We start from the raw sequence: 17,563 nt of genomic DNA on the forward strand, positions 1-17,563 counted from the left end.
ATTTAATTATTATTATACTTTTTTTAAATAAAATGTTTTCTCACAGTTACAATTATTAATTTTAAATCCATGTGGCTTCCGTTAAACTAACCAAGCATGTACCTATATGTAATTACCTAAAAAAATGACGATGATTTAATAAAATCCGAAATGTGCATGTCTTTAAATACACAGATAAACGGCTAATTTAGAAAATGATTAAGAAATGCACCGTGATTACGGTTATCGAGTAAAAATGGTCGATCGAGAGATTTATAATTATACGGTGACAAGTGAGCATATAGATATAAAATGACGGGTGGGTTAGTTGGAAAATTGCATTTTTAATCCAGAATCATTTGCATTTGGTTTCTTTTGGGTTGAAAATATGTTGACTACCGTGAAGTGTGGATTTAGTGCTCTGCTTTTAGTATCAATGCTTATTGTAAGTAGGATATTTTTTTTTATTACATTGTTTCTCTTTAAGCTATGCTTTTTGATTTTTTATCGTTTTATATTTTTTCCAGTCTTCCTGTTTTCTTTTCTGATTTGTTTTTATATTTTTAGAGCTATTTCCTCATAGATTCCTTAATTTTCTTATAACGATGTTAAAGATGCAGGAGATTTTTACCAATCAGAAATTTTGATAAATTGTTTATTTTTGAACAACAATATTTTAAACAACTTAAAATATTCAATAAAATCTCAAATTCGGAAATTTCCACTTGAAATAAAAAAAGTACTTAAACGGATTGCAAAGTTATTTAAAAACCCAGAAAGTTATAACAGTGATACTTAAAAAATAAATAATACAAAAATGCTAACAAGCTAGCATGCTAACCTGCTAGATTAAATTTAGACAAATAATTATTATTTAAAATTCATCTCGTAAATCTTTAGACATTATGCTATTTAAAGAAGATTCCATTTGTTTAGTGGTAGAAAATTACTACTTAAACACAATCCTAAATATTGGAATATACAAGGCTTTCATTTCAAAACGATCCACCCTTAATAACATTCTTATGACAAAAAAAAAACACGTCGAAATCGATAAATGTGTAAGCAAATAGTGAAAATGTCTAGAAATAATGAATATTTTATTTATATCTAATTTGACGTGTTTTTTTTTTTTTTTTTTTTTTTTTTTTTTAGAAAGATATTAAGGGTGGATCATTTTAAAATGAAAGCACTGTATAAGAGTTTCCAAAAATTACTTTTTTACCAAAATACTCGAACTTCAGGATTTAAAAAAATTAAAAATTCCATCTAATATTTTATATCAAAAAATTGAACAAATTTATAAGCAAAGCAAGATAAAAAAAATTAAAATCCAGAAATTGCTATTTTAATTAATTAACAATGAAATTATTCTAGTATAAAAATTTTGAAAAATTCGTATTCCAATAGTCATAAATCTTTAAAATTATTGCTTATAAAATATTAGTACTAAATTAGTATTCAATCGTTAAAAAAAAGCAGGTTGTTTTCAAAATTTCTATTTGGAATTGATCCATGGCTTTCAGAAATATATAAATAATAAAAAAAGAAATTAAAAAAAAATTGGATATTTCTTACTGAATCAAAATTTTCGCACCATTTTCTGTTTAAAATTTAGCTTTTTACCAGAAATTTTTTTATATTTTTCCCACAGTTAGCTTTTTTCCAAACTTTTTAGCACTTTTATGAAAAGAAAAATCGTTTTCTTCTATTTTAATCTTTCTTTTATCTTGAATAAAGAATTTTAATAAATTTTAAATTTGTTAATGTCAAAATTTTAAAAAACGTTAAATGTTTTAAATTTTTTGATTTCTTCATGAAAAAAATTTTTTTTTCAAAAATTTGTTTTATCCTGAATGAATTAGTCTTATGCAGATGTAATTTTTTAAAAATAGTCAAAGCATTAAATCTATCAACCAATTAATAATTATTATGATATTTTTTTCATTTATCTGCTTGATATATAATTTTAAAATTTCTCTTTATATGTGTTGTCATTTTTTTTTCTCTTTTTTTTCTGATTTCTTTCTCTTTCATGTTTATTAGATTTTTTAGTGCCTTTGGCTTGTCAGGGATAATTTTATGTTTTAGATTTTTAGTTATTTTAATTTTTGGTTATTTTTTTAAGACTATCGTTATTTTAACGAACTGAAGGTTTTAATTCTTAAATGTTAAAGAAGTATGAGAACTTTATCAATTATATTACTATAATTATGTTATCTGCCAACACCATTATTCTAAATAATTTAATTTAGAAAATTGGTAAATAAAAAGATTGGAATAAACCGATATCTAGGAATTTTTGCTAGCATAAGATTTTTTAAAAAATGTTAAAAATAGATTGTGGAATGCTGTATAAGGCATTTAAAAATTCAAGAATTTACATATTTATAAGACTAATACTTTACGGCATTTGAGGAATTGTTATTTTAACGAGATCCTAAATATTAAAAAGTATAAGAATTTTTGAAAACTGCTATTTTTACAAAATCTAAGGCATTCAAATTCATGATATCCGAACTTATAGGAACTTAAAAAATAATAAAATTCATAATCTAAATCTCATCTAAATTTTTATTTCAAAAAATAAGAGTTTCACATTTTGATAAATAAACAAAATCAAAAAGGTTTCAAAATCCACGAATCTCAAATCCAAATCCTAGTCAAGTATTAATGGAAATATTTTACAAGACAAAAACTACAAGACTTTCCAAAAACTGGTATTTAAAAGGAATTCAAAATAATAAAAATCCTGGAATTTATAAAACTCGTACTTAAATAGCATTGAAGAAATTCAAATGGCTATTAATATAATTTAAATTTATTATTGTATAAGTTAGTTTGTATTTATTATTTTATAAATTGTTAGTACTGGATCAGTATGCAGAAGCTTAAAAAATTTAGTTTTTTTTCAAAATTCCTCTTTTCAGAAATACCCAAGTGATTTAAAAATATATGAGTTTAGAAAATTCCTAATTAAACTGAATTGAAGAATTTTAGGAAGAAAGAAAAATTTCCTACTGGAACAAGTTCTTTTGCACCATTTTCTATTAGAAATTAAACTTTTTATCATGAAATTTTGTATTTTTCTTATAATATATTTTTTTATCCAAACTTTTTGGCTCTTGAATTTTTTCTTATAAAACCTTTTTTTCACCCAGGCGAAAGTAGTTAAAAATTTTCCATTTAAAAGTTTGTAATCCAAGTTAAATGTTTGTAATTAAGTTACTGTTAGTTAATTTCTTGAAAAAAGGGGATTTTTCATTTAGCAGAAATAAAAATCTAATTTTCTCATACATTTTCATTAAATTTTTCAAGATATGTAGGAATTGCCGTTTTTTCAATTTCTACTCATTTTCATTAAGAAAAACCAATAAATAAAGAAGCCTTCATAAACAGCATGTTATTTTTTAAATTTTGCAACAAAATTTATGGACGTAATGCTAGAATGAATAGACATCTTAATTTTGAACTACAGGATGGTAAAATATGTATAAAAACATTGAATAAATTAGATTCAGACTAATAAATAATAGAGAAGACATATGTTAGTTAACAAGAAGTTCATAAACTGCTTTATTTAAATTAAAACTTATCCTGGGGTGAACACTAAATCAAATCATATATATCTTCTATGAGTTATAAGAATAAAACTAAAAAAAGGTGAGAAGAAAATTATTAGATAATATAACGTGAAGGCTGTACAACAACCTCTAATAAAAGAAAAGGCAAATGAATACGTTAACGCATAGGTAAAAAAATTGAAAGAGGTGAATGACATGTAGACACAGATTAAGGAATTATAAACACCAAGATAATAAATTAAAAAAAAAAAAAATTTTTAAATCAAAAAGAAATCTTTGATCACCAGTTATTTTTTTGTAATTAATGGAACAGAGAAGAACTTATGAAAAATACTAAAGGCACAGATAAAAAAAAAAGATTAGAAAAGTTAAAGAAACAGAAGCAGCAGAGACATGCGAAGAATTAGAAATACTGCAAGCCAAACATGAAAGCTTTGACCTAATTAACAAACATAGTATGAGCCATAGATAAACAGTTTATAGGGGTTAATGATATTAAATATGGTATGAGCCTACTATTAAATTATGCATTTAATTTTAAAAAATTGTCATTTATTGGGTATTTATGAGAAAAGGTGCATACAATTATATATATTTGAAACGGTAAAATAAGTTTTTTTTTTTAATCTAGAAATCTACAGGGTGTTTCGTCTAAAAAAATATATATGTGGCTTATAACTCAAAAACAGTAAATATTTAGTAAAAATTATCTACCCCATTTAATGAAAAAAAATCTATAAGTATATTATTTTACCTGTTTGATGAGTTTTAGAATCACGGAGATATGAAGAGGGTCTCAAAATGCAAGATTTTCAAAAATGCCCTGTACCTGAAGAAGTAAAAGGCCTATGAAAATTTTGTTAATGCCATCTTTAGTTTCACGAAAAAGTAGCAGACTGTTACGTTAAAAATAACGAAGATACCATGCAAAAGTGCCCACAATAAGACCCTGTATTTCCAAGAATCATACAAATTATGTTCATATAAACTTTTTTACTTTATTTCACCTATATAACCTATTCCTGCATTTTTTTTAAGGTGATCAATGCTGACCAACGTCAAAAAGTCATCGATTTCCACTCCGAGTGTCTCGACGCCCATGGCGTAGACGAAGATGCCCTCATCGAAGCCTTAGACGGAACAGTTCGTGATGACGAAAGCTTCTATCTTCACTTATTCTGTGCGGCAAAAAAAGCGAAAATAATGCAAGAAGATGGTTCCGTGACCCTGGACAATTTCGAAGTTGACATGAAAGATGTCATCGATGAGCACAATATGGCTAACGTAGCATCCATTTTAAGAAAATGTCTTGTCCAAAAAGAAGAGATTTTAACCACCATTAAAGAGGCAGTTCACTGTTTCGTTAAGCACGAACACGGTCTGTAAATGTCTTCTTGCTTATACATTTTGAACTAAATTCTTACTGTAATTTAAATTAGTTTTATTTATCCTTAAATGAAATTATTTTTCATCAACCAAAGCGATTTTCCAGACACTTTTCTTTTGGGTTTATTTGCGAGCCGCTACCTGAGATTCACTCTCGGTGCACTCGGTGTTATTGAAAATGTAATGAAAGGAAGGGGGGCTATTACATTCCACTTTATCCGGCTTCTTTTCAATTTTTAATCGGAAAAACGCGAAAATCGATCGGCAAACTCGTTACCTGAAACGGTTTCTTTAGTTCGTAAGGGCAATATTTACTTACTGCGATTACAAGCTTAAGAAACTCTTAGATTAAAAGTGGATTACTGGACTCGAAAATGTAAAAATAAATGTTCATTTCGAAAATTTTCCCACGACAAAATCAACAAGTGAACAACGCAAATGGGTCAGTGAGTTTTTACGTAATCCGGAAACGGTTAGATCCTGCATTTACAGGCACGCAAAATGCAAATACCCCTTTGGAAATTGTCCGCCGAAACTGGGCTAAATATGGCAATAGTTGGCAGACTTTTTAATACGTTTAGGACTTTTAAAATCGTGGAATATGCAGGAATACCAGTTAGCTTTTTAAAATTTTTAAAAAAAATATGAATTTCTGTAAATAAAGATTTTTACTATTAAATTTTCAAACTATACCTCAAGCTTAAAATGTATTAAAATAAAATGAGGAATTTAATATAATTTAAACCAACCTAAGCTAAAAAACTAAAAATTAAAGTTAAATATTAAACGGACATGTCAAACGTGATAGAAGAAATAAAAACAGAAAATTAAATAAGGATTAATTGAATTTAAGAATGAAAGTTTGTTAACGTCATGAAGAAGCTAAAAAGTAAGACAGCGATTAGGAAGATCACAAACATGCAGAAGTATCAAAAGTAATAGAAGTAATGCCAGTTTATAGGAAAAAATTATACAGAAGTTAACAGTGAAGCAAAAAACGAATAACAGGTAAACTAAACAAGGAAATCTGAACAAGAAGCTTAAAATTAGGTGAAAAACCTTTACTTCCAACCTGAAAAAAGACAAAAACTACATAGTTAAAAAAAAAGGACAAATATTATTGAAACCAAAAATGTTAGATGTAAGTTGGTTCTGTTCCTATAGGCAGATATTTCGGTTTCTATGTATTAATTTCCAGCCCCTAGTTTTTACACCCTTTCTGCAATTTTCGTATATAGTAAGTCGCTTTGATAAATTTGTCGTCAAAAAATTGTAAAGTGTAAAATGTCTGCGATATCGATATCCACTCTGTTACACTTTTTTTCTATTGGTACAGAGCCCGCGCTATATAGACCTTAAACAATGTAGGTGATAAACAGTAGCCTTGGCGTAAACCTTTATCTACCGGGAACTTCTCTGACAAGTTATTACAAATTTTTACTCCTGATGATTTTTCCTCGTAGATTGCTGAAGATTGCTGTCCTATAAAACTTCCAAAACTTCTTGACAAAGACTGTATCAGAGGCTTTCTGGAGATCTATGAACATAAGTTGGTTTCTTGGTTGACGGCTGACCCTTTTTCTATAACTTGTCTTAAAGAGAAGATGTTATCCATATATTATTCTTCTTCTTTAATTATATATTCCTGTTAAATGAGATCTTGGCTTGGAATTCTCTCATACAGACGACTTCATGATACTGGTTATAGATATACCTCTGTAGGTGAACCTTCTAGTTTCTTCCCTTTTTTTATGGATGGATGATTTATATGCTTTCATTCCATTCTGCAAGGACAGAATCTCTATTTAAGTATTGGTTATTGCACTAAATCAGTTGTTGAAACAGTTCTTCTTAATCACATTTGATTATTTCAGCGGGAATTCCTTCTGGACCACAACCCGACCGTTCTTCAAATTTCGTATTGCAATTTTCATTTGGTCAATATTGACGCTAATTGTATAACGCTCTACCATCACATCGTATGACAGTGATCAATTTATTTCTTTATTGGAGTAATTTAAACATTTGCTTTATTTTTGAGTTGGCGTTTTTCATAAATTTCCAGGATTCTGAGCACTTTTTTCAGGCTATATAGATGTTAATTTCCCTACACTTTTTGTCTCAGGTGTTTTTGTGCTATATTTATATTTCTACCGGTTGCTCTTTTATTTATTAAGTATTGTTTTCTGTCTTTCTAGTGCTGAGCGCTATTTTTGATATAGTTTTTTTCTGATATACTAATTCTTCAATCTTATCATTTCACCATAGTTTCTTACTACGCTGTGCAGTTTTTAGTAGAACTGCTTGTAGACTATGTTGTCATATACTTTTTGTATATTGGGTTATTGGTGTACTGTCATATAAAGTTTCTCATCTAGTATGTTCTGCTACAAAATTTAGGTACTTTCATTATCTAGACTGTATAGATTATATTGTTTGGTTATTTAGGCACTTCTCTGTTTCTTAATATCTGTGAACTTCTGAGATATGAACGGGACTACTAGTTTTGCCCTGACTATATAATGGTTTAAGCCGCAAGTGGCTCTTCTATATGCTCGTGCGTTATTTAATTGTAATAATAGGAATTCACTAACTTAAAATTGAACAGAGAAAATAACTAGGATAGCAAGGGTGTATTAATGTTTATTTAGTATTTTTTTATAAGAATGAAGGCAAATATTATTATGCAAAATTTATATTACAAAAAACCAACAAAAAAAATACTAAAAAAATTTACAGGAATAAAAGAAAAATATCGAGTTCTATCAGGGGGACATAAGGACAAAGGTTATTTAAAAAAAAATTAATGAAATAAGCAATAGTAAAACCGCGAAGAAAAAACAAAATATTAACGCCAGAGTAACGCAAAAAATAAGAATTTAATTAACTTCCGTTAAATTGAGCTAAATCAAAAACATTAAAAATAAAATAAAGATAGAGTATTATAATAAGACAAATTAAAAATGAGAACGAAAATTAAAACCGAAAATTGAGGCTGTATCTAGGCTTAATTTTATTATAGTGTTAACAAATATATTTAAAAAGGACACAGAAAACAAAGCAGTAAAGAATAAAGAAATGAAAAACCTGACAAAATAAATAAAAAGCATGACAACAGAAATAATAAGTCATTAACATTTTAAATGCTAAATACAGAAAATGAAGTAAGATATTGATAGGGATAAGAGATCCTAAAAACAGAATCCCTATATTATATTTATACGAACCCAACCCAATTAAAAAAAAAACGAAGGATTAAAAATACTAAATAAATAGAAAAATATGTAAAATTATTAAGTTAAAGTGACAAGCGACTAACAAACAATTATTCAAGAAAAATTAAAAAGTTAAAAAAAAAATAAAGTGTTTTTGAATTATCCAGTAAAAAAAATCTCTTACAATCATGATATTAATGAAACATTTATTTCAGAATTGATTTATTACATTACACATTTGATTTAAGTTCAGTTTAATAAAAAACGAATAATATTTGGTCCCTATATTCAAATAAAAAGCTACAAAAAGATGTTTCTCGACGGAGATTTAATCATTTAGATGACCTGATAAGCAACTTATAAATATTCTTTATTTTTCCTATTTAACACTAATAAAATATGTATACCGTTAGTAACGTAAGAGGTGTAGTAAGATAATAAGAGCTTCGAGAAATTATTTTATCACCTTTAAGAATATTTATCTTACTAGTGAGTTATTTAGTTTGATTAAATAAAATTGCTATATAAGACCTAAAATCACGTAAAATTTTTTAAAAATATTTTTGTAAAAGAATTTTTACTCCTTACGCAGTCTGTAATTAATTAAAAATAAAATTTCCTTTTTTTATTTGGATCTAATAAAATATTTATCTCGATAATGATTTTAAAGGTCAAAGAAATCCAAACTAATCGATATTGCGCCATTGCTGATGAAAAAAATTAAATTTGTATCTTGTTTGTCTTGAAAATTGGTTATAAGACAAACCTATTACAGCTATGGCTTAAAGACTTTGAGTAAGCAGAACATGCATAAAAAAATTTTTTCGTTCTATGTCTGGTTAGAAAACAAAGGTTTAATGACGTGTAACCAGTAAAAACAACCTTTTTTTCTTTTTCACAAAAATAATTAGAAAAATATCATTAGAGTGGGTTAGGGAAATACAAACAAAATCTCAGCAATGATTTAGGATGTACAATTAACCGACCAGAATCAATTTAAAAATCTCTTTTTTTACAGTATTTTCCTGAAAATAATCAAATATTTTTATAGAGAATCGTTTAAGAGCTTCAACGACCTGTAGACAATAAAATCATATATTATCCTTTTATACATGAAAATTATAAAACAAATATTTTGACAGTAAATAAGTATATTACACCAAAGCTCAGAAATTATTATATAATTTACTACATGATAACTTAAATATATATATGAGCAGTGATTTAAAATATTTGTTCACCCGAAACAAGTATGAAAATGGTTTGCATGCTTCATGTTCTTAAAAATTATTTAGGAAATTTAATAACTTAATAAATAATAACATATATAAAATTTATTTTAGTACCAGTTTGAGAGGTTTGATAAATCTACCTGAAATGAGGACGAAAAACGATTATTAAGGCTTATCTTCTTAAAAATGATTAAATGTGTATATCGATAGTGATATATGGGGTTCGACTGCCTGTAATAAGTATAAAAATATAATTACATATAAAAAATGTGTCTTGATAGTGCATACAAAAGGAGTACAAAATTAAATTTAATATTTATCTTTTTAGAAATGATCAAATATTCATTGACAGTGGCATAAAAGGTTCGACATAACCAGTAAAAAAAGTGTTTCCCTCAAATGCTTGAAAATATAAATAAACCGCAAAGGCCCTTCTATACGAAAACTTTCATTTTACAGGGAAATTTCCGGCCCTAAGTTGAACTGAAATATTCAAAACCGGAATAATACATGAACTTTTGCAGACCTTTACGTGAAATTACCTGTCTGCTCATATTTAAAGCAATTTCTTGTATCCCTTTTTGAATAATGCATTCAAGTGGGGGGGCCCCGAGCTTTTGTGCCTCGAAATTTACAATTTCGCATCAAAAGAGAAAAATTTTACTGTGGCTCGCTTTCGAAATGGATTTTTCGCCTATGTTTTCCCATAGAAAAGACTTACTTTGAAATCCGCAAACAGGAACGTTTAAAAACGACTTACCGTTGATTTTTGAAGTTACCTACTTTATTAAAACAGATGAAATTTAATGCAAAATTTATGCCACGATGCATCGTCGTTCCCGAAATTTCCCTAGCGGTAATCAAAATGTTATTTGGTAATTGCGTCACTGGCTTACTTATAAGTTGTTTCGATTTTCATATATGAGAGGAGCAGGTTGTGCACGATGTATGTAATAAAGCTATTGCAATTTAATATTTTAGAACTTCAACAAATTATGGTTTGACGGTTGGGGGAAACTTTGGGACATTTCGGTTGGTTTACCAAATTGCTTCCCGTGTTACGCCCTATGTACGACAACTGCATTAAGTAGAATTAGGAAAGGGTGGGTTTTAGTTAGAGAAGATATAGAAAAGAGATTTTTTAGTGCTGATTTATTTGAGTGTTTACGTATCTTGGACGAAACAATTAAAATGAGTCTTATAGCCTCGGAGGACAATTTTTTATGGCTTTTTCAGCTACTACCTTAACCTTATTTATATGTATGTTATATGTTATTTATTGTACTACACTATTTACGAGAACTTTAATATGGACACAATTTTTATGCCCATGGGTCCATCAAGGCGATTTATATACACACAATACTGAACCGATTGGCAAGGTAAGGATTGTTACATAAGTTACAAGGTATAAGAAAACACAATTAAATCTTTTTTGTACCATTTGTACAAATTGAACTCATAAATGGATAACTGTACTGTCTACCTTCGAGATATTTACAACATTACATGAATTTTTTGGTGGTAGATATAATTTTGCCAGTTCTTGGTTTAAAAAAATGGATGCCTATTGGTTTGAGTGACATCCAAAGAGCCAATGGTAGACTGTTAACAGTACTTGTATAATTGCATATTACATAGTGCGGATTTTCAATTGCCTTTATCTTGTGTAAAAGGTACATTGCCCTGATCACAGAATGAAAGTTTCCATTTATTAAAATTTTACTAAAAGTATTACATTTAAGTTTCTTGGCATTATTTGATAAGTAACGTATACCGTACACAATCCAGATCAGGTGAAGTATCCTGTTTTTTTTATTACAATTATTTATTTCAGTTCAATTACTTGGAATTCATAGGGAGCGACATTCTTAAATTTATATTTTCAACTAGTTGCCAAGACATGGAATATAGTGTAAAAATACTGCACCTGTTTCTCCAATTAAATTTTTTCTTAAGGTAGATGTTTTAGCCTTTCAGCTTTAATTAATATGTTTGCGTATTAATGTAGGGTTTGTTTTTATGAATTTGACAAAGTTATTTAAGAAAGTTTTCTAAATTAATTTAGTTGCATTAATTATTGTCGACTTACGAGTATAATTTTTAGTTCTATGGGGATTTTATTATAAGCGTATTAGTTTTCTCGATTTTCTTGTTTAAAGATCTTATTATTTTTTAACTTTAATTGTTTTATTGTCTTCTTTTTTTAAAAAAGCTTAAATTATAATACATTACTTTATTTTGGTGTTAGGCTTATTAGTTTATATAACTTCGTATTTTATGAAAGCATCTTAATTAATTAAAAACTATTTAATTAAAATGCCCATTCATATATATCTTTTTAGATTTGTAACACCTAAAATTATTGTTTTACCAATTTTGTTAGCGTTTCATGCAAGCTGTTTCGTTTTTTTGTTTAGTAATATTATTATTTTTCACCTTATTATTATTTTCTGTGTGCTTATTTTAAGAGGTAGTTATTAGTGCAGAGACGGAAATAATTCTTCTTATAAATCTAAATATTTTCTTATATATCTTAACGAGTGCAATCAAAATCATTAAAATTTGATCAAAAAAAATTTACTTCCAACGTTAAATATTTTAAATTTCTTAAACAAATTAAAATGAGCAAATTTTGATGATTTTTTTAAAATGCCTAAAAAAATAAAATATTATATTAGACTTACGTTTAGAAATTAAAATATAATCAAAAAAGTGAAATTTGATCAAAAACCTTCATAAGTTTGTACTTTGGATATTACATAATCAAATCAAATCAATCAGTTAAAGTAATAGTATTATTATTTTCGTCGATGTCCAATGAGTATAATTTATTTTTGATTAAAGTGCTGTAAGGGCACTACTCAACATTATTAAATACCTATTTAAAACTATTAACATTAATCCAAGAAAGTGTATTTCTATATTTAGCTCTAAAAGTATTGGTAAATGATCTAAGGACAATTTTCTTCTTTAATTTCTTCAATTTTTTTTCTGTTTCTCTTTGTCCTCATTTGATTCTTCTTCAAATGAACCTTTTTTCAATAGATGAGTTTCCTTGGGTGAGTTTCTTTAAGTCGAAAAAGTTTTTCTAGCTAAATTAGAAAAAAAAAATATTTTTACGATATATCAGTTTTATTTTAGGAGAATGTTAATGGAATGGAAATTGTGTTACGAGCATCTTGGAAAATTACTTTAGTTGATTTGATGATCAAAAGTCTAAAAGTCCAAGTTTTATATTTAAAAAATAAAAAAAAAATCAAAATTAATAAGTGAAAAACCACTAACACAATTGACCCTATTATTATTTAATTAAAAATGAGTTTTGGCGAATAATTTCCTATTTTCTTTTTTAGTATTTCTTCTTTCTTTTTTTATACTTATCCTCATATTCGTGTAACAAAGAACCATAACTTTATGCATATAAAGCCATTGTTTCCAAGTTTAATCTTAATTTATTTCTTCTTACTATCGGCATTTTTTCCTTTTCCTCAAGAAATACATTAAAGAAAGGAAAAAAATAGGTATTAAATTATTTTAATAATTCTCAAAAAAAAAATAAAATTAAAGATAGTTAAAGCCGTTAATAAGATAGAAACATTGTAAAGAAAGGATTTATGCAAAATAATTAATTTCTTGCTTTTATATGAAAATTGAATTAAATCAAAATGTCGTAACTTTAATTACAACAAACTTTTATACATCAATAATTTTCTTTTCTCTTCTCTTCTTCTTCTTCTTCTTTATCTTTTTGATTATTTTTGCCTCTTTCTATAAAATTAATGGCTCTAGCAATTGTCAACATGAATATAACTACTCTACTAATATTATCACATAACATTATTAACTCGTACAAATCATAAAATTAATTAGGTAAACAAAGATAAGAGTTATATATAAAAAATAAAATAACAAACCGGAAAAAAAATAAAAGTAATGAGAAAAAAATACTATGCATAGTTATTTCTATTCTTTCTTTAGTATTTCTTTTTACTTCAAATTTTTATTTATTTTCTTTTTCTCTCACAAAATATAGGAATTAAATTAATATTTTCTTACTACATGGATTTTTTCCTATAAAATAAATAGAAGAAAGGAAAAAGTACTTTAGAGCTAATGGAACTGAGTAACTGAAGATAACTTGGAGTACCTGGAATAATCTGAAAACTACTCCAAGGAAAACCTGGATTATTTTAGCATTTCTTTATGTTATGTCTATCATTTTTTTCAAAAAAAATTTAGAGCTACACATGACATTATCTTATTCTCAAAGTATTTGTAATTAGACTTAATAAGACTGTTAATCCATAAAAAGTACGGAAAAAAAGTACTTATGCTAAAAAATTTGAAGATTAATGATTTATTTGAACAACTTTACTGAGAAACATCATCAGACCAGAGACTGAATATTTAATGAAATATAAACAATGTAAAAAAAAGGAGAATTGCCAAGTAGCTAATAGCATAGAATGCTTTAAATTCACTAATATTTTTCTTTTTTTTTCCTTTTAATTTTTGTTGCTTGCTTCTATAGAAATTCTTACCTTAAATCCATAAGAAATATTTCTTGGTTTAAACTCCTTTGACATTTTTCTAATGCAATTTTCCTGTTTTGTTCATAAAATATATAAAAATAAAAGCAATAGATTTTGGTCTTGCTTTTAATGGAAAAGAACGAGATAAGCAATTCTGTCAAACTTAGTAAGTAAAAAACAGAGAAATTCCTTTTTGAAAAAAAAACTCACCAGGGCTTTTTTGTGAATTAAAATTTTTTTCTGTTACAATATCGAAAATTAATGAAACGTTTGACTAAATAATTGACTATTTGGATGAATTGCCTTTCGAATATTTAAGGATTTGGCTGGCTTATGAAGATATAAGTTTGTATAGTACTTTGTCTAAAATTAATGAAAAACCTTCTTAGAAATTTTAAGGAAATTCTAATAATTGATTTAGATATTACCGAATAAATAAATTAATTGCGAGTTTTGATTTGAAATTTCGATTTTTTTTTAAATTCTTCGGGCTTATATCTCTCTCTCTCTCTTAATTTAATTTTTTTTTAAATATTTCATTATTCTTTTATAGCTTTCCTTATGACATACACAAACAATTTTGAAAGATTAAATATATATATTTTATCTGTTTTCCAACCACGTCCTTTTTATTTCACAAAAGCGAAAAAAAAAACAAAGCAATTAATTTTGTTTTTTTATGCTTTTCAAATACAGCGATCCTTTGTTTCCGATGTTGGCAAAGCCGAAACTATCGTCAAACTGTTATTTTAACTGCCGTTTTATGCTTATGAATATTCAAAAAGGCACAAGTTTAAAAGCACCCCTTTGGCGAAATTAATAAACCGTATTTTATAAAATTTGCTTGTTTTGTTTTTTACTTTTTTCGTCCATTGGAACTTTTAATATTTGCATATTTAGGTTATAAATTAAATGCAAATAGGCAGTAAATTATTTATAAAATATGACGGTGTTTATTTGCAAAAATTGTTTGCTTTTAAAGCTTAAAAATAGGTTACAAATTTTTGTTATAGACACCTTTAAGTGAATATGGTGTACAAAGACTTAAAACTCTTTTCCTACGAAGGAATTATAAAATTCTTGGCACCTACAGAAAAAGCAAGATATTTTCACCACAATACATAATTCACAAAGGAATTGAAGGTGTACAGACAGGTAATGTTACGTATAAAGGCTTAAGGGAGCTTACATACTTAAACCGTTATTTAAGTCACGTTAAAGGAAATTGAGAATTTATATATCTGCATATTTACGTAAATGCAATAATATATTATTAATATATAATATATTTATTGTGCAAAAATTGCAATGTTTTGTAATAAATTGCTTGCTTTTAAAGTTTAAAAATTCAGTCTTTAATAAGGAATTGTGAATTTCTTAGCACCAAAGCATGGAGTAAAAGCGAGATATTTTCACTTTAATACATTATTCACAAAGGGATTCAGGAAGTACAGACAGGTAATGTTGCGTATAAAGGCTTAAGGGAGCTTACACACTTAAACCGTCGTTTAAGTCACGTTTAAAGCATTTTCGAATTTCATAGTTAATATTTATGCGATTACGTGGGAAGCTTTAAAATAAGTATTAGGATATCCGTTAAAAAAAATTGTAATGCTCTCTGGATTGTTTTTTCGAAGTTAAAAATTGGTTTTTAACCGACAAAACAACTTAAGAGACTTAATGAAAAAGCTATTCAAAAATTAAAGAAAAACTAGAAAATTACGCAAATTTAGTAAAAAAAATGTTAAATAAATTTTAACTTATTAAGTGCTAAGTTCAGAATTATAGCACAAAAAAAAGAAAGAGATACTTACAAAACGTTTAAAAAATGGTAAAAAATTGAATATATTGATGGTTTGAATGAGAACAAATAAATATTTTAAAAATATTAACAATTTATAGAAAAAGTTGTGCATTAATATATTGTGTGGACTTTACTGATAAGACTTACGAGAACAAAACTTTTAGTCTATATTAGTGATATAAGACTAAATTTTTAAAAATTTCAGTTTTCTAAACTAATTCAGACCCTACAGGCAGTAGTTTAAGTCATTTCTCTAGAAAATTTCAGTTTACTAGCCTAAAGAGTTATTATTTAAAAATAAGCAAATGAATATCAAGTAGAATTAAATTATGCACTACTATAATTTGTGAACTCTAATAACTTATGACTTATGAAACCTACATATACTTTTATATACATATAAAACTTTTAGATCCTATAGGCAGTATCTTTTGCCATATTTCTGAAAAATTTCAGTTTTCTAGCTTAAATACAATACATTTTTAAATTAAAAATGACAAATAACAACCAAGTAGAAGTAAATTATGCACTACTATGGTATGCAGACTTTAATGACTTTTCACTGATAAAACCTCTGAGTACGAAAATTATACAGTAAATTGGTGGTATTTTAGACCAACTTTGTAAAAAATTTTAGCTTTCTAGCTTAAATAGTTTTTAATCAAAAAATAGACAAACGGCAATCAAGCACAATAAAATTATGCATTTATATAATGCTTAGACTTAAATAGATTTTGGCTAATGAGGCCTACAAATATGAAATTTTTATAGGACCTATCAACAGTATCTTAGTACATTTCTCCAGAAATTGTTTGCTTTCTAGCTTAACTAGTTTTTTATTTAAAAATTAACAAACGATTAATTATTACAATTTAATCATGCACTACTATGATCTGTGGACTTTAATAACTTTTCACTTATAAAACCTATAAGTTCAAAACTTTATAGTAAATTAGTGTTATCTCAAGTTTGAAAATTTTAGTTTTCTAGCTTCAAATATTATTAAATTGTGCATTCATATATTGTTTAGAATTTAATAATTTTTGACCGACAAAACCTAAAAGTAAGAAACTTTTGGCACCTATAAGTAGTACCCTAGATTATCTCTCCAGAAAATATCAGCTTTTTAGCTTAAATAGTTTTTAATTTAAAAATTAACAAATAACAATCAATTGAAATTTTATTACATACTACTATGATGTGTGGACTCTCATAACTTTTGGCTGATAAAACCTACAAATACGAAACTTTTAGGGCTTATAAGAGTTACGAGAACGGAAAGTTAAAAAGGCCGAACATGAAACCCATGACTTAATTTAATCGTTAAGTCAAATTTATGAAAGGAATTTTCTTACGATTTAAATTTAGTTAATAAATGACGCTATTGCCAAATTGCTGAAAAATCTGGACAAATTTTAAATATTCAGAATTTGTCACTGATCTTAAGAAATATTTGGAATTTGTATATTATATATTTGTACCCAACGCCTTGTGGTTTATGTGAAAAAATTATTCTCCACAATTAAATTATTAGTGTAAAAATGAGTAACAAAAAATCAATTATTGAGATAAGAACAATATGCAAAATTAAACAAAATATTTAAGTTGAAATAATTCTCAAAAAGTTTTTATTTTCTTAATCCTTTTTCCATTGTTAATAAGTTTACAGTAGTAATAGCCGACACGCCATTTGTCAATCCCCCTAAACTTGAAGTACATGAAGCAAGATATTCAAATTGACTCTCGACTCCTTCACTTAACACATTTTAATTAGGAAACCCCATTTGATATTCAAATTGACTTAATTCGGATGGGGATCTCGCTACTA

General features: G+C 26.7%; 2 protein-coding genes across 2 annotated transcripts in view; one reads left to right on the plus strand and one right to left on the minus strand.

The window, feature by feature from the left end:
• LOC126742707 (dipeptidyl aminopeptidase-like protein 6) overlaps nt 1–17,563 on the minus strand; it is a 110,053-nt gene that overhangs the window by 56,235 nt on the left and 36,255 nt on the right. The window lies entirely within an intron of this gene.
• Nucleotides 261–4,992, plus strand: LOC126742709 (uncharacterized). The gene is made up of 2 exons (XM_050449493.1): nt 261–424; nt 4,602–4,992. Exons 1-2 carry the CDS (start codon nt 368–370, stop codon nt 4,947–4,949), a joined length of 405 nt encoding a protein of 134 aa, XP_050305450.1. The 5' UTR covers nt 261–367; the 3' UTR covers nt 4,950–4,992.

This window comes from Anthonomus grandis, chromosome 12 (assembly GCF_022605725.1).
Source record: "Anthonomus grandis grandis chromosome 12, icAntGran1.3, whole genome shotgun sequence".
In the NCBI taxonomy this organism is placed as follows: domain Eukaryota; kingdom Metazoa; phylum Arthropoda; class Insecta; order Coleoptera; family Curculionidae; genus Anthonomus; species Anthonomus grandis.